General features: G+C 38.9%; 1 protein-coding gene across 5 annotated transcripts; it reads right to left on the bottom strand.

The window, feature by feature from the left end:
• Positions 1–125: 125 nt before the first annotated feature.
• On the bottom strand, positions 126–11,176 carry simc1 (SUMO interacting motifs containing 1). Of its 5 annotated transcripts, none has more exons than XM_031319423.2 (10): positions 10,548–11,175; positions 7,307–8,626; positions 6,850–7,097; positions 6,621–6,690; positions 6,022–6,182; positions 4,521–4,613; positions 4,264–4,395; positions 2,243–2,399; positions 1,881–1,965; positions 126–675 (listed from the first exon to the last, which is right to left on the bottom strand). In XM_031319423.2, exons 1-10 carry the CDS (start codon positions 10,695–10,697, stop codon positions 464–466), a joined length of 2,628 nt encoding a protein of 875 aa, XP_031175283.1. In that variant the 5' UTR covers positions 10,698–11,175; the 3' UTR covers positions 126–463. The 5 variants fall into 5 exon arrangements, with proteins under 5 accessions (XP_031175283.1, XP_031175285.1, XP_035863282.1 ...); XM_031319425.2 differs by having other exon boundaries at positions 7,307–7,544; positions 10,548–10,998; XM_036007389.1 differs by lacking the exon at positions 10,548–11,175 and adding an exon at positions 10,306–10,531.
• Positions 11,177–18,143: the final 6,967 nt, after the last annotated feature.

Genomic DNA, 18,143 nt, shown 5'->3' with positions numbered 1-18,143 from the left:
TACTGTCTTATTTACAAATGATGCATAGTTAGCTGAAGAAAAGTAAATGTAGTCAAAATAATGATGTAATGATTGCATTTGTATGGCTGTCCAAGGAAGATTTAGCTTAATGAGAAACTGATAGGTCTTGTTTCTTTGATTGATTGATTTATTTGATTTAAAAACACAAATAACACTGCACAGCAGTAATTACATACACCAACATTAAAAATCAACAGGGATAAAAACACAATACATCCTGAAGGCTTATTTCCATTGTAGTCCTCATGGAGGTCCTTTGACGGCTTAAATAATTAAGAGAAGCCAAATGTCAATATTGTTTAAGTCCATTAGACCCCACAATGGACTTTATTTTCACAAACACAGAAAATTAACAAGTCAACTCATACAAAAATATAAATATAATTAGTACAATGCTTTATAGCTAATGCTTTCTTCATCCAAGAAAAGTTTTTTTTTCAATTCAACACTGACAGACATCTAGCAGATGATCCTGTAGATAAGTGAGGGACTCTTCCACATGGAGAGGTAAGGCTTGGCCGAGGTCAGCCTGGGATCTGGACAGAAAAGCCTCCACTGCTTCACAAATGGCAGGCTTGGATACCATATCATCCGGCTTGTAGACCAAGTTGCCAACTCCGCCTCTTTGTTCAGAGACATTGTTGCATAGATAGCCTGGGTATAACAGATGAAAGAAAATAGGAGTAAACCAAAGTGGGCTGGAAAAAGTCAAGTAAAGCACAAGTTGAAGGAGCTGATGGATTGACACTTCACTGGAATTGTACCTTGTACAATTTCATGTGACAAATAAAAATGGATTGATTCATTAATTGATAAAGTAATTTTACTCATTGTTGAAATGTTGTTTTTAATATTCAGGGACATGGTACATTGGGTATCAAATAGTTAATATAACCCATGTGTTAGAGGCATTCTCCAGGAGAGATAGTATCTATTGAAATCAGTGGTTAAAAGACTATCACAAATATACTTTCAATTTAATGATAATTCAAAAATCTTAGGCAGGTGACTTTGAGTCAAAAAATTAACACCAAAAGGACCAAGCACAGGGATGGTAAAAAATATGTATAAAGTTTACCACTATTTATATTTTGCTTAACTCAAATTTGGCATATAGCGTAACATAAATGCATTCATTTATTCAGTAGAATACATCCATAGCAGTTATCAGAGATGAACCAACGACAGAAATACACAATTGGGAATTAATGGTAAGTAGAAGGGGAAAGGGAAAGACATTTGACTTGGTGATCACGATAGTCCAGCTCGTTGCTTCGCCCTCTTTTTTTTCCTCTGCTGTAGAAAAAAAGATTCCAATGAAACAGCTCAGTGCAATCACATATGGCATTGCACCACATATTGCCCATTCACTGGAGTCTGAGGTTTCCCACAAGCACTGTCTGCTTCCTGGCAGCAGGACAATGGAAAGCTGGCCTAGTCAGTAAATATGTTGGTGCTGATTCTAAGATCCCCTGACTCGCCTTATTATTATTATTATTATTATCATTATTTACTTTTTTTTTTATTTATTAAATAAGAGGCAAGCTGATAATGTTGTAATAATAGTCTGGATCAAAGGGAGCACATTTCCAGGGTAGAGCCTGACATGTCTGCTCTCTGTGTGTTGCCGTTCTCAAAATCCCTTTGCTACGGGAAATAACAGCCTTCGAGCAAGCAAGGTACACGCTGAAAATGGCAAGTTTTGAAGAAAATTTGGATCGTGCAATAAGGCAGACGTGCTTGGTTCTTTTAGGGAATGATTGTAAAGATTTACAAATAACGTTTACAGCAATTACTATCTAAGTGGGACATTTTGGGACCGATTGGCAGGATTGTATTGACATTTACCAACATCTCACCTTTCATCGCTTTGTTGTAGCTGAGCAGCAACATCCAGAGAAGATGGACCAACTCTTCCCACCTCTGCCACCTTTCAGTACCATCCTGCAGAATACAGTCATGATCAGTTGCACTGAACGGCTGCTTGTTAGAAGTGTTAGAATTTACAAAAATACATCAAAGATACCTCCTAAATTCTTAATGGGGAAATGGGAAAAGGGCGTGGTCGTCACTGTCTTTAAACTTTAATTCCACAATCTTTTTTTTCTGATAACTGTATCAATACATTGTAAATCAGATATGTTAATACCACTACATCTGTGAAGAGCAAAGGCTGGCCGATAAGGTAAAGATGAAAACAAGATGCAAGAGTGATATTCACCGAAGGGTCTGGTGCCAGAGTGCAGTTCTTCAAAAAGTGAAGCAGAAGACTGAGCGACATGGGCAGAGAGATTTTCAGTGGGCATGCATAATCTAACAGATGTTCCAACAGCTTACATCTCAGCAGCATGCTCTGCAGGCTCTCCAGTAACAACATCCTGGGTGGCAGAAACAGATTAGTCAGTCATAGCTTGGAAAACTGGGGAAAAGAGGCACATTGGTCCATTAGAATAATTATATTTTTTGGTTTAATCTTGAATTACTCAATTGATGCATTTAAAGACTATATATAAATTGCTGAAATACTTTTGCATTTAACAATGCCATTACAATTTGCAAACCATATTGAAATTATTATTACATGAATAAAAAATATATTTCAATATCCTTTTTTTTTTTGATAGGGACAACACAATTTAAGACAGTGTCCAATACAGAACATGAAACTGAAGGCCTACACAGACAGTTTATAGCTATTGCTAATTTTCAACTCATGTCCCTAGTTTTTTTTTTTTTTAAAAAGGCTGTATTTAATTTAAAGACACTAAGACATGTAACATTTAAGGAAGTCCATGTTAAAACAAGAGAAAATGTGCAATGCAATATGATGGAATTAAAAAAGTGGGGAAAAAGGTACATTTAAAAGTGTTACGATAATTTTGTGACTCCATTTAAATGTATTAATCATTTAAATACATATTATATTAACATTGATTGCCACATATTTGATATTTTTCATATTTTAAAACTATTTTATATTGTTTCATTTAAAGGTAAAATCAATTACTTTATAAATTGTTTACTGATTATACCAATTAAATAATCCATTATAACTGACAACTTCAAAAGTATATGGTTATTCCAGTAGCACAATCTACAGGAAAAGGTAGGTTTGTATATAAAGACAATAGTTTATATGTATATATATTAGGGCTGTCAGCATTAACGCGTTAATTGCGATGCGATTAAGGGCCGAGCATAATTAAAAATATTTTTTATTTTTTTAAATCGCATTAATCACATGCCGCCATTTATTAATTTATTTTCACTCTACTCAGCTTTGCGTCATGCCTAACAGGCTACTATTTTGACCCTTTGCCGCACTTTGCCATACTTCCTCGTAACACCATCCTGCTGCTGCAGGCTGCAGGCATGATGGAGAAAGACAGCAGCAACGAATTTCTGAATGGCGCTTTTTATTTTCCAAAACTCCCGGACGGGTCGAAAGCCATATGCACATTGTGTAAAGCCGAATTAAAATATCACCGAAGCACGTCAAGCTTGAGCTACCACCTACGAGCTAAGCATAGTAGTACAGTTAACGTGACTCAGGTTGATGCTAGCAGGCTCAGGCAAAGCACTATTTTGGACAGTGCTACTTGCCGACCTGTCGATGAAACCAAATCCCAAAAAATTACTACCGCGCTTGCAATGCAAAAACGGGTGGCAACTAACTGCAGACCTGTCAGCATCGTAGAAGACTCGGGTCTTAAAGAAGTACTAGGGTTGGCATGTTCTGACCCGTCTTATACATTGCCGTCGAGGGGGACAGTAGTTTCACGCAGGCATACACAGCCTGTACCACACGGAGAAAGCAGCCAAACTGGAACTGAGGCAAAGTGATGCAAGGTGATCACTGGTAGGTGCAAGGTATTTAGGAGTTACTGCACACTATATTGACTCTATATTCAAATGTGTGACTAGATTCACACGTTTCTTTTGTTTACAGTAAATAAATAATAAACAAATACAAATCTTAAAATAAAGTAACTTTCTTTGCGTTCATTTGATTCCCAATCAAGATACACTGGTAAGAATTGCTTTCCATTGTTAATATGTACTTAAAAACAGTTCTGAAATGCAAAATAATAGAATTTTAATCATGTGATAAAACATGCGATTAATCGCGATTAACTATAGAAATTCAGCGATTAATCGTGATTAAAAATTTTTATCGTTTGACAGCCCTAATAAAAACCTGCTCATCTTGCCTCTCTCCCTCGTCTCATCTCTCCTCCTCACCTGTGTGCTCGTAGAGGTATATCGCTGATGAGCATATGGAAGAGCTCCTGGGACAGCTTGGCAGAGTTTAGAGCTGGAGAACGGTCCACCTCCAGAGCCAAGGACAGCATCCTCTGGAAGATGGACACCATTCTGCACATGACAACGGGACAAAAACTTGAATGTGGAAAAGACAAGGCATAGTAGCATCCCTAATTATGTATCCATGCAAATAAACAGTGTTAAAAAATAAATGTATTCCTAAATTTGTAATTCACCTGATGTGTTCATCTCTCTCTCTGGCTGCTTCTTTACTCTCCCCATGCTCTGTTGATTTTATAATGGCAAAAAAGAGCCACTTGATGACATCCCTGGAAAACAAAAAAAACACCAACAGTATTACTTAGAGGTGTGACTCGCGATATCAGTACACAAGTGCAGAGCAGCAGCCTTGAAATTAGGATAGAAATTCCTCCGGCCGTTGTCCAAAGTTGACTCTGAGTTTACTTTTGCAGAGCGATAGCTGAAGAGAAAAGCTGCCTGTAAAACCCATTGTTAGAACGTGAGAGAGCACCGTGTCTCTCTCTGTCTCGCTCGCCCCACGCATGAGGCGGTACTAAATCTGCAATGGAAAAAGGAGGACGGGGCACCGCGACCAAGCCGAGTCAAGCTGGTACTAGCAGTGGGTAAGCACCATTAGTTATACAGGAGAGAAGCCAGTCATTTGAGTTTATGGCAAAACCTTTCAGTGCTCGGTTTTCATTTTGTGACTTTCAATTGAATAAAGGACTATTTTTTCCAGTCTTATTTCTTCATTGAAGTTTTCTGTAAAATAGTGTTAAAATCTGGTCTGGTCTCGTCTCGTGAGCTGGGTGTCTCGCCACACCCCTAGTATTACTAGAATAAATAAAAAATTGTACTATTTTTTGTATCCATGTAATATAATGTGATCACCCTGACATAGAGTTATTTTTAATATTTTATTTTGTATGTCATAAACAGGTTAGAACCTTTTAACAGTCTGTGGTTAGAACGTTGGACGTTGCTGCATATTTGCTACAAATTCTAAAACGTGGATGCTTCACACACATCTTCAACTCAGCAGCACAGAAGATCTATACAGTCACCACCGTTTCAGGGTGGGCACTCAGTTGTCACCAATTCGGTATCCAACCAAATGTAAAATACGTTCAGAATCCTCATTTCTGTTCCTGAGTTATGGCGTTAAATAATCGCCAGAAAAGCATTTTTTGCAGATTATGATGTCACAGTGAAGACTTTTGGATATAAATGTCATCACTTCATCATTTTATCCTATTAGACATTTGTGTAAAATGTCATAATTAACATATTAATTCTTGAGTTATGGCCAAAAAACGTGTTTTGTGAGGTCACAGGGACCTTTACCTTTGACCACCAAAATCTAATCAGTTCATTCATTCAGAACTGCCTACTAACGTACCTGAGATATCGCGTTCACAAGAGTAGGACGGACGGACAACCCGAAAATATAATGCCTCTGGCCACGGCTGTTGCCGGAATAAAAAACAGTGTGTAGGAATAATAATTTCTGTGAGAATATTACATGTATTGATCCCCTGAATTAAACATGTTTAGATGTGCAGTACACAGCATACTGAGAGGTGATTCTAATATTTTGTCCATCCCAGTTATATAAATGAGAGTAGAATAATTAGAAACACCCATCAGTATCAGCATAATACAACTCAAGAGCATCACAAAACTAAAGCTTACAGTTTCATCAAAAACTATATGCACCTGACGTGAGGGAACTGCTGATCACATGACAATGTTGCCTTGGCGATGGAGTGGTGGAGGGTAGAGATAGAGCGTTTGACCTGGAAGTCATCCTCCAAAGTCTGCACAACATAGTCCAAGACCATTCGCACAACCTCACATCGATGTCTCTGTGTATGGTCCTAAGGAAGCGAGAGGGGCACAGTGTATCGGTTTACTGAAATCACAAAAAAGATATGTCTGCCTACTAGGGCAGAGTGAGCATCCACCAATGATGATATCAACAATGCACACATTTTGGGAAGGACGTTTGGTGTTTTAAATATATAGGCACACAAGTAAAAAAAAAAGAAAGAAGCCAATTCCACAATATATCAACATAAGTCTCTCTCTCTCTCTCTCTCTCTCTCTCTCTCTCTCTCTGATTTAAGGGAGGCTGGACAAGAAGCTCTCTCTCCCAGACAAAGCAGCCTTCTGACCATTTTAGTGCGTTTCTTTTGCTCCTTATTCATTTATTTTTTTTACGGCTCCCTACGGATCCTTTTGTTCTTTTTGGCCAGGCCTCCAGACTCCCATAGTTTAGGTTAGTTGATATTATTTGGAAATAAACATCATAGTACCTGATTGAACGTGACTGAGGTCAACAACTCCCAGTCCCACGGAACTGTAGTTGTATCAGCCATGTGGAGTCTGCAATCAGAAAGGAGCTTTAATCTCTGAATTCAAAGACGAAAAGGGGAGAGACAAGATGGAAGAGAGGACGTAAAGGACAGATCAAGAATGTAAATAGGAAAAGCTACAAATAGTACATTACTATTAACTCCTAGTCCTATTATATGGTTCCCTCACCTCTGTGTCCTCATCAGCAGATTAAAAGCCTGCACGCACAGGTGATAATGACTCTGTGGGTTGAGCAGAATGCCACGCAGCAGGTGGGAGGTGATATCTATGGGTGGATAGTAACCAGGCTGTAGCAGATCAGACAAAAGCTCCAAAGTGCCCTCTGGGTAGTTCTCATCGATGGTACTGTAAACCAGGCTCAGGCTCTGACGGCAAAGCACCTCTGGAGTTCCAAAATCTTCATCTTCCCCATCAAGCTAAAAAAAAAAAAAAAAAAAAAAACAGAGAAAAGAAATGCTATACATTCAGCCTAGCATACAATTTAGCAATAGCTCACGACAGGCCATGTTATATTGTGGTTATATCACAGCTAAGGGGCGTTGTTCAGCCCAACGCAAAGCAGAGTTCATGTGTAAAAGAGAACAACATAAAAATACAAATATATAGATTTGGAGAAATGTCTCACCAGGGATTGAGCTGGTCCAGACATTATTTTCCTGAGTGTAACTGGGCACACAAATTGCCTGTCCTCCCTACTGGCCGCCCTGAAGTCTATATCAAATCTGCTTTCTTTGTTGTCTTCATCTCCATCACTCCCCTCTTCTTGCCAAAGAAAAGACACTGGACTGTCAATGCCCAGATCCCCTCTGTCTGTCCCGGCCCCAGATCTGTCATCCATGTTCTCAGTTGACAAAGGAGGTTCACTAGGGAGAAAGAAGAAGTCAGAGCTGTTTGACGGCTCATGAGCCTTAACCTCCTCCAACTGCCATTCAGATGTACTCTCCGCTAGTGTATGCTCAGAAGTGGGTGTTGGGTCGACTTGGCGGGACATAGAGTCAAGGCCAAAAGGCTCAGAAGGGTTTGGTCCAGTGGTAGAAGAGTGGGGGAATGAGGGATCAGAGAGATTTGCTTTGTCTAATTCCAGTTGTTCCAGTTTGGAGCAGAGGACTTCTTTATGTAAAGAACTCTGTGCTTTATCTTGAGATGAAGAAGGTGATGTTGGAGAGGGGATGAGCGTAGGTAAGCAAAAGTCATCCCTCTCTTCTTCACGAGTGACGTGTGTCTTTGAGGTTGCGACAGAGACCTCTTTATCTGAGCAGGGAGAGTCAGCTGGGCTCCGTAGATGCGGAGATATATTAGCATTTAACTGTGTGTTTGTAAATTCATTACTGTTCTCTTGTTCTTCCTGTCTGACAAGAGATTCAACCACCTTAGGAGAAGACTCATCCAGTGAGTGATCCATGTGAGGACCATTTGATGTGGTAGTTCTACTCAAATTACTAATGCATTCTGGTGCTTCACTGTAATTATCTGGTTGACTAGGGTGCAGTGACATTTGTGTACCATCTTTGTTTAAATAGACAAAACACCTTGACTTCTTCAGTTCTGCGACATGCGTTTCAAGAAAAGGCAATCGTCTTATTTTTACAATTGCTGCATGAAGACGTGCTTTAACCTTCTGCTTTTGAGGTTGTGTTTGAGAATCCAAACGTCTCTGCTTTGGCTTTGAATTACCACAGTCCTGCTGTAGTGCAAAATCAGTTGGGTCTCTTGAAGAGCTTTTCTGTAACTTTAAATCTTGTTTGTTTGAAGTTTGATTTTTATTTGTACTTTGTGCTTTTTTCACTTGAGAGTCATCTGGTGGCAAATTCTCTGTTTCCTGATTCGTCCCATTTTCTATGTCGGTCTCAGTCAAGTCTACCACTGTCAAGACACTGGAATTTTGTCGTTTGCACATCTTCAGCTCTGGAAGAGTCCATCTAGGGTTTGTGAGGTCAATATAAAGCTAGAAAAGAGAAAAATAAACAGAAAATGTCAACATGTTAGAGGTTTCTTACATAATTACAGAGTAGAATAGTATGGCTTCTGATTTTGTTAGATAAAACTAGGGCTGTCAAAATGAACGCAATAATAACGAGTTAACCGCTACTAATTATATTGACATGTGATTAACACTGGCACGCTCTGTGATTTGGGCCTCGGGCCACTCCGTAGTTTGAGAAATCATCAAACGTCAAGTGTATTTGTCCACCCCCATGTTGACAAGAGCATTAAAAACTTGAAAAATATCCCTTTTAAAGTACATTTACAACACATAAAAAAATGTGCGATTAATTTGCGATTAAATATTTTAAACGATTGACAGCCCTAGTATAAACACATTTCTCCTCACCTATTCAAAGGAATATCATTATTTTGTCTCACCATACGTCACAGTGCTACTATAGCATTGCTGTTCTTAAACATGGTGTGTGTGAAATGATATGATAAATGTAGAAGATCTGATCACACTCTCCACACACTTTCCATAATTTGAATGGATCTACTCTCTGAATATTGCAATGTCTCAAGAAATTGACCCTTTGTTATGACCCTTTCACTATGTCAACTAGTGCATAAAAGGCCAGATTCAGTATTATCTTTAAATAGCCAATGGCACACACAGAAGCTTTGGTTTTGATGTAACTTAACTGATTTACTTTCATAACTAACCCATTGACCATTTTTGTGTTGGCCAATAAGGTAAAAGTGTATGAAGTTGTCAAGCTTGTATTTTAAGATGAAATCTTATAATTCTGAGAAGGTATACAGATGTCAACTGTCAGAGATTTTGCCATCAATGAGCAGGACCGCCTTATGTCAAAATAGAATAGTATGTATGGCAATGTCACTTAATGTTATGCTGCTTTCATGTGGTGTTGGAATAATTTGAAAAATTAGTTCCCGACTGGGGAAAACAATTCACGTGAATGCCCCCTCAAGTCGAAACAACGACTACACAACTTGCAGAGTTGGCGTCATATTACGCAATAACATTGCGGACTAAAGTAAATGCTGGGTTTAATAAACTTTTTATTAATTCACCTATTGTATATCAAAAATTGCTCACATGTAATTTGTAATATGGTATTAAGTTGTGTAACCTATTTATTAGAATGGGCATTGTTTTTAGACTTAACCCCTCATAACAAGTTGGGTAAAGCAATATTGTAGTGATTTTGGGGAATGTAACGTTAACATTACTGGTGCAGAAACAAGTCTAGGACAAAAAACATGTTTACTTCCTGTCAGCTGAATGTTTATAACTTTAACAATGAGTAGTACTGACACAATATTACATTTAGAACACAAATACTACATTTAGAACGCAAACAATACAGCATATAATTTTGCATAACAACTAATACATTATTTATCATTGTCTTTTTAACACATTGCTTTATGCTAGCCAGGGGCAGTTGATACTAGCAGCTCAAAGGCACATTTGTAGCTAGCATTCAGATCATAATGTAAAAGTAATTTCACCACAACATGCTTGTGGGTACAGACCAGACACAGTGCCAAAACAAAGTTTTGTTCAATTAAGTTTTGTTTGTGTATTATAATAAGATGAACAGCCCATCTTGGGCTTTGTTATATTTCCATGACTCCTGTTAACGTTAGCTTTAATCTGATATAACTTACCCTCACCTTGACCAGCCCAAGAGCCTGTATAAATTGAGCTCTCTATATTTTAACTAACTTAACGTTACTTGACTGAGGTTGGCGCTAGTGAACACGCTGTAACTGAGATAACGTTACATGCTCGTTTTTGTTCGTTAACTAGCTAGCTAGCTATAGCTGCAGCGACATCTTCAGGACATTGAAAGTTAGTTAGCAACAAGTTCTACAATCGGTCGAGTAACTTAGCTAGTTTGTTAGCTTACCGTTGGAACGTTGACGTTGACGGCATCAACGTCAACTCGCACTGCTGTGAGGGGCAGTGGATCACTTTTGGTCATAACGTTACAGAAGGAGCCGATGATTTCCACATCAGAGTCATTACTGTCGGAGCTGAGACTGATCACATCATCCATTTCTCCTACAAGACAGAAACTTCAACACCTAAATGTTGGGTAATATTTTGGCTTTGAAGATGATTGTATCTTCATAATTCACGGGACGCCGCAAGTTAACTATCGTAAGCTATTTTACCACTAGTTAAACTATTGTTACATCGGAAAAACTAAATCCGTAACATGACGTCCTTATGTTTGATTCAACCAGAGACGGGTTTGAAGCGATATAGCTAGAAGTTGGAGAAAATCGGTTCAACTGTCACTGGCACATCTGAAATGTGATACTTCCTGTTTTTTTTTTTGCATTTTTCTTCTGTAGTATGGCGGATACATTTCTATGGGCGGATCACAACCAGCTACACATCTGCAAATATCTCCACCTACTGTTTTGGAGTGTGAAGGCTCAACCTGCCATCATTAAGCATTCCCTATGTCAACAACTTTAACTTGTTCTGGGAGAGGCCCAGCCTGCTGAAGCATGATGGTCTCCACCCAAACCGACATGGAGCCAGGCTGCTGTCTGACAACATAACGACCACACTGAGTAAGTATTGACATTCTGTAGAAAATATCACAGATTCATGCCCCCCAAGTATTGATCCTAATGGCACTTTACATGTGAACATCAACAATAGACCATGCAAAGTGGTGAATCCCCTAAGTAATAAGAAGCTAACTTAGTCAATATAGCATACATTCTCCGTCAGCCACAGCCTGTCCTAAAAAATGAGACGATCTCTGTCTTCTAAAGCAGTACTAGTAAGCGATTTGATATCAGATAATCAAATTGTTCTATTCTGTCTTACCGAAACATGGCTGTGCCATGAAGAATATGTTAGTCTAAACGAAGCCACTCCTCCCAGTCACAACAATACTCAAATTCCTAGAGTCTCCTAGAGAGAGGAGGGGGAGTTGCAGCCATATTTGATTCAAGCTTGTTAATTAAACCTAAACCTAAACTAAATTATAACTCGTTTGAAAGCCTTGTTCTTAATCTTCAACATCCAACAAGGAAAACATTACAGCCAATTATATTTGTTGTTGTCTACCGAGCTCCAGGTCCATATTCTGAATTTTTATCGGAATTCTCTGAGTTTTTATCATATGTAGTCCTTGAATCAGACAAAGTACTTATTGTAGGTGATTTTAATATCCATGTGGACGTTGACACCAATAGCCTTAGTATTGCTTTCAACTCACTACTAGATTCAATTGGTTTTAGTCAGAGTGTGCATAAGGCCACTCACTGTTTTAACCACACCCTCGACCTTGTGCTGGCATATGGCATCGAAATTGAAGATGTAATAGTATTCCCGCAGAACCCTTTATTATCAGACCATTTTTTAATAACTTTCGAATTCTTACTATCTGACTATACGAAATAAGATAAAAGCTTCTACAGTAGATGCCTATTTGACAGTGCTATAGCTAAAATTTAAGGAAGCTATTCCAACAGCACTTAACTCAATGTCGTGCTTTAATAAAACAAAGAACCTTTATGTTAACTTTAGTAACTCCCAAATTGATAATTTCGTAGACGGTGCTACGGCCTGCCTACGGACGACTTTAGACTCTGTTGCTCCCCTCAAAAAGAAGATGATGAAGCAAAGGAAACTAGCACCTTGGTATAACTCCCAAACTTGTAAATTACAACAAATCTCGCGAAATGATTTGCAAGACAGTCTGAAAACCTATAGGAAGGCCCTAAGAAAGGCCAGATCAGACTGTTATTCATCACTGATAGAAGAAAATAAGAACAACCCAAGATTTCTTTTCAGCACTGTAGCCAGGCTGACAGATAGTCACAGCTCTGTTGAGCCATCTATTCCTATAGCTCTGAGTAGTGATGACTTCATGAGCTTCTTTAATGATAAAATTAAAACAATTAGAGATACAATTCATCACCTTTTGCCCTCAACTTCTAACGGTTCACCTTTAAACGAAAGACTGCTAGAAAGAACGACAAGACCTGACATATACTTAGACTGCTTTTATCCTATAGACCTTCAACAATTAATGTTAAAGGTCTCTTCAGCTAAGCCATCTACCGGTCTCTTAGACCCCATCCCAGCGAGGCTACTTAAAGAAGCGTTACCCGTGGTTAACACTTCATTACTAGATATGATCAGTATGTCTTTATTAACAGGTTATGTACCGCAGTCATTTAAAGTAGCTGTGATAAAACCTCTTCTGAAAAAACCCACCCTCAACCCTGATGTCTTAGCCAACTACAGACCTATATCTAATCTCCCCTTTCTCTCCAAGATCGGTTCGGGGGGCAGACACCGTCACCACTTTTAAGAGTAAACTTAAAACTCTCCTCTTCGATAAAGCTTATAGTTAGGGAGTGAGGAGTTGCAGCGTTTGCCTAGACCGGCAGGGGTGGGTGTGTAGCCACAGTCATGGCGCACCCCACCCTATCGCTGCTTCTCCCCATAGAAAGTATCTTATTTTCTTTATTTGTTATGTTTTTTTTTTTTTGTTGTTTTGTTTTTTTTTTGTATATATTGTCTCTACCTCAAAGTTGTAAACACATTTTTGACAAATGTACAAACACACATTGTGCCTTAATTGTTTGTATACTGTTGTATAATAAAAAATAAAAATTAAAAAATAAATTAAAAAAAAAGCTAATAAAACATATCCGCTAAATAAAATAAGAGCCCTGGGCCCTACCCAAACGTTTTTGACACATTTTACTCAGTTGATTTCTCCAAACCACTCATCACACATGCCTGACTTGACTTTCAATCAAACTCCAATTAAACCAATTGAAATCCGCTCCACATCCTTTGCAGATTAATTAACCCTGTCACATTTCCCATACCTTCTTTGCTACTATTGTATCCCAGTATTTGGCCTGTTTCATTGTGTTTCTAATGGATACATGATGTCAGTCACCCTTCTATTGGAAGCCCTTTACTTTACTGACAAACATGCAATATTTAGAAATTCTGAGAAATTAATATAGGCTATTATGTCAAAGTAGATATTTGTATTATTTAAACAATCTGTTATGATGACTTAACATGAAAAACTTAAAAGGATCTCCTGAAAACATCTTTTTCTTGCTTGTTTTTTTGTTGTTATTCGACAACTTAGTTACAGTAACAATTAAACTTGTTACTGACTTGAAGAGAACAAAGAAGAAGAAGAAGAAGACATACTTTAATAATCCCCAAGAGGAAATTACTTTTTTTTAACATTCAAAGACACAAATGAAATGCTGGTGTGGTTTCATACCAGTTGCTGTAGTTATCGGAGAAGTCAAGTGTCTCACGTACAAGATTAAGTTACCGAAATAACAGATGTGTTTCATATATGGCATATAGGCCTACTTTGCCCTAATAAACGCACAAATGAAAAAACATCAAATCTCCCTATTTGCTTTGTGTTTTGTGACATTGTGTAGTCTCACACATCACCACTGGAGTGCACTCATGTTGCGCAAAATATTTTGGAAATTTGTCAGAAATGTCCAGAGAGCCGAGCAGTTTGTAGTAATTAAACATTTGTATATTCTTCATAGACATTCTCCTGAAAGTGAACTGTGAACAGTACAGCTCAGGGAAAGACCTGCTTTAAGATCAGATTACATTTTTATTTGGTCTTAAGCATGGATGAGATCTTTCAGTGTTTTGTGGTGCATGGCATCACTAAAAGCTGTTTCCTTCTGATGGAGAGCTGTGACATACATGCCATATTTGTGTGTTGAGTTGATAAGAACACTGTAATTGTTATATAGGCACATTGCTTAAGCTGTAAAAAAAATGTGCACACTGAACTGTTGTCATCTTACAGACTTGTTTATAATACCATGTCATTTTTGTATAGCACAATTTCTCTACCTTCTGTTTGTTTTTAAAATGCATGTGTTGTGGACAGGAGATATTCCAGGAAAAAATATTCTGTAACGTGTGCTTGTTTTTCCAATTCTCATGTAATTGGATGAGAGGAGCTATTAACCTCACTCAGATGCCTCCAACCAGTAAACCTTGTGAGGATTATCAGGCAGGATGAGTCACCGTAATCAGACATACACAACCTCTTGCCACATATTGAGCAATGTGAAGACTTTATTAGGATGGTTATGGAGAGAGAAAAAAATAAAGCGAGGGCATGCAATTGCTAAAGGTTTCTTTTGTTCCTTGGAAATCCAACTTTTGACTGTCCTAAAGCTTTCAATTCTGAAAAAGACCATGCTAGAAATTTCTGGTAAAAGTAGCAAGTTCTTATATGATAACAGTGGTTGATGCTTAATCACTTTTGTAATTCAGTCTGTATTATTGGTGTCTAAAGGAACTATGGATGATATTTGAAATCCCAGATGAACCTCCAAACACTCTGCTGCCCATACATGGACACAGATTAAGGTTGGAATACTTTATCAGCAACAGAGCATGCGGTTTCCTGTTTTAAAAGGTGAACAAAAGCACGTCTGCAGTACTCATTAGTTACTTGCATTGGGAACCAGTGATATCTGATATGAGGCCAGCTGGCTTTAGACAGACATGTTTGAGGAGATCTGTGAATAGCATTGGACTGAAAATAGAAAACTGTGCAAGTCTTTCTTTTCAAAGCAGGTTGTGAAATCAAAATTCATGAACTGTTTTTATCTGTCAGTCTTTGTATGGATTACAGGATATATTGTGTCAATTAGTAAGTTTTATAAGTGCCAGTTAGTGGATTTTGGACAGAGCCACGCTAGTTGTTTCCCTCAGTTTCCAGTCTTTGTGCTAAGCTAAACTAAACTTCTACTGAGTGTACCTTTATTTTTAATGACAAATATGAAAGTAATAACAATATTTTCATCTAACTTTTGGGAAGAGACTGATTAAGCTTATTTCACAAAACTATTCCTGTCAGTTCTCCTAAAACATTTTTCAAGAGAGAAATTCTCAGGTTGTCGCTTAAGTTTTCTGCGCATTAACGTTTGATTCTCTTGCTGAGGCAACAGTGAAGGACAGGTCTACGAGACTCACTTTGAGTATGGTTAAGTCCACTTAATGAAGCTTAGCGAAAGTTCAGTCAGGTAGACTCACTCATTCATTCTCATCTCTCTCTGGCTTCTACTCTGTGGGCGTTCACTCTATGTAGTCCAACCAGATCTTGCCACAATCTCTCTTAGTCAATCACATCCTTGCTGTCAGACTTTAAAATCCCTTCTCCTCTCTTCTGCTGTCAGTTGTCATTTCAGTATGAACAGATGTGACCCTTCTCCACCCCTTTACCTCCACTCTTTACCTTCATATAACCGCCCAGTCCTGCTCCATATTCCATCATCAGGTCTTCAGCAACTCTCTTCACCACCACCAGCAGTGTTTAGACCCCAGGGGGAAATATCCTGAACTAATCACGGCATCACTATCCCCTGAAATATACCAGCCCACAATGGAGTGTAATTGCCAAAGACTCTTTTCAAATTCTATTTATCATGCACTTGAATTTAAATTGATTGTTCACTCTAAACGAAGTCTCTCGTGATTGAACTGCAGCTTGTTGTCTGTCTGTTGAGTGCACTGCACATATATTGACAATCAACAAAATCCCTGTGCGGTCTTTATCAGCTGATACAACAAATTGTGTTTTCCTTAATTTTGGGCTGTATCAGCAGACTTCTCAGATAGAATATATAATAATAATAATAATAATAATAAGGACAGGTAGCAAAGCATGATGGGAGCAGTATCTATCATGAGTGTGCAGTGAAAACATCACAACTCCACAAAGTTTATTTACAAGAGTTATGAAAACAAGTCTTATCTTAAAGTTTTAAAGTTTTTTTAAAGAACAGAATCAGTGAACGAGTATTTGTCTCTAGGCATAAAACTTATTTTGCACGTAGAGAAGCACGTATACTTTAAGTGGAAGGGTTCTCCTGGGACATAGAGTACAAAAGAAAATAACATTGTTCAACAACAAGCCTGAGCAGAAAAGGTTGATAACAGCAATATAATCATCAGTCAGCCTGAGGACAAGTAGTTTCAGTCTCAGATAGGAGATTACAGCAAGAGGAGGACCTATAAGACAGCTATCTGTGTGTACTGAGGAGCTGACAACTGCATTTATCCTATCCGGTCCCAGCCAGACAGTCCAGGCTCTCTGCAACACTGAGAGGAGTGAACAAACACTCTCCGCTGAAGTAGGTCAGAGTTCACATCTGCTATCTTATCACATTTAGCAGATAATGAATAACATTTAAATAAAAAATTGGAGATCAATGTCTTCTGTGGAAAAATCCCCAGTCTCTCAGGAACACTGTCTTAACTGTTTTTGAGCGTGCAATCAACGTCATTAATACCTCGAGACAGACTGCTTGACAAATCTAGTGTTTGCATAACTCACCAAAGAGCTATAAATTAATACCAAATATTGTACAGTCTTGGCACAAAGTGATAGGAGTTTTCAAGGGAGGAATAATGTTTCAAACCATCAGTCTGAGTGCTGGCTAAGTCATACTACACAAGAGGTGTACTGATATTCAACAATAATGTAGTTGGCCGTAGTTTACTGAGCACAGTTTTTTCTTTCAGGACCCTGAGCTTATTATTATGCCTAGAAATCACTACTTACAAAAGGAAAACAGGTAGGTTGTGTTATGGTGGAAGAAGTACCCAGAGCTTCTGAAGTAAAAAGTGCAAATGAAAGTGTCAAAGTAAAAGTACTCGATCCACTGACAAATTCCCAATGACTCCCATTTTTGGCCTAGTCCCGTCCAAAGAGTCACAGGTTAATCTGATTATTAAAGTTAAGTTTTACTACACATTTTATATTTTATAAATTACATATTTTCAGTTTTCAGGAACTGCCTCCCTGAGTCGCTGAGGTAGTTAAACAACTCCACAGTGGCAAAGCCCCAGGGGTTGATGAGATCTGTCCAGAAATGCTGAAAGCTCTGGGTGTGGAGGGGCTGTCTTGGTTGACACGCCTCTTCAACATTGCGTGGAAGTCTGGGATGGAGTGGCAGACTGGGGTGGTGGTTCCCCTGTTCAAAAAGGGGGACCAGAGGGTGTGTGCCAATTACAGGGGTATCACACTTCTCAGCCTCCCTGGTAAAGATGCTGGAAAGAAGGGTTCGGCCGATAGTCAAACCTCGGGTTGAAGAGGAACAATGCGGATTCCGTCCTGGTCGTGGAACAACGGATCAGATGCCCACCCGGTCTACATGTGTTTTGTGGATCTGGAGAAGGCGTATGACCGGGTCCCCCGGGAGATACTGTGGGAGGTGCTGCGGGAGTATGGGGTGAGGGGGTCCCTTCTCAGGGCCATCCAATCTCTGTATGACCAAAGCGAGAGCTGTGTCCGGGTTCTCGGCAGTAAGTCGGACTCATTTCAGGTGAGGGTTGGCCTCCGCCAGGGCTGCGCTTTGTCACCAATCCTGTTTGTAGTATTTATGGACAGGATATCGAGGCATAGTTGGGGTGGGGAGGGGTTGCAGTTCGGTGGGCTGGGGATCTCATTGCT

The sequence above is a fragment of the Sander lucioperca genome, chromosome 1, assembly GCF_008315115.2.
Source record: "Sander lucioperca isolate FBNREF2018 chromosome 1, SLUC_FBN_1.2, whole genome shotgun sequence".
Taxonomy (NCBI): Eukaryota; Metazoa; Chordata; class Actinopteri; order Perciformes; family Percidae; genus Sander; species Sander lucioperca.
Note: the sequence above shows the minus strand (reverse complement) of the source record. Positions and strands in the feature narration are given on the sequence as shown.

Coding starts and splice junctions, on each gene's coding strand:
- simc1 (XM_031319423.2), bottom strand. CDS start 10,697: ATGGATGATGTGATCAGTCTCAGCTCCGACAGTAATGACTCTGATGTG. Junction 4,396..4,520: donor GAGAGAGATGAACACATCAG/GTGAATTACAAA, acceptor TGTCATGTGCAG/AATGGTGTCCATCTTCCAGA. Junction 1,966..2,242: donor CTCTGGCACCAGACCCTTCG/GTGAATATCACT, acceptor TGTATTCTGCAG/GATGGTACTGAAAGGTGGCA.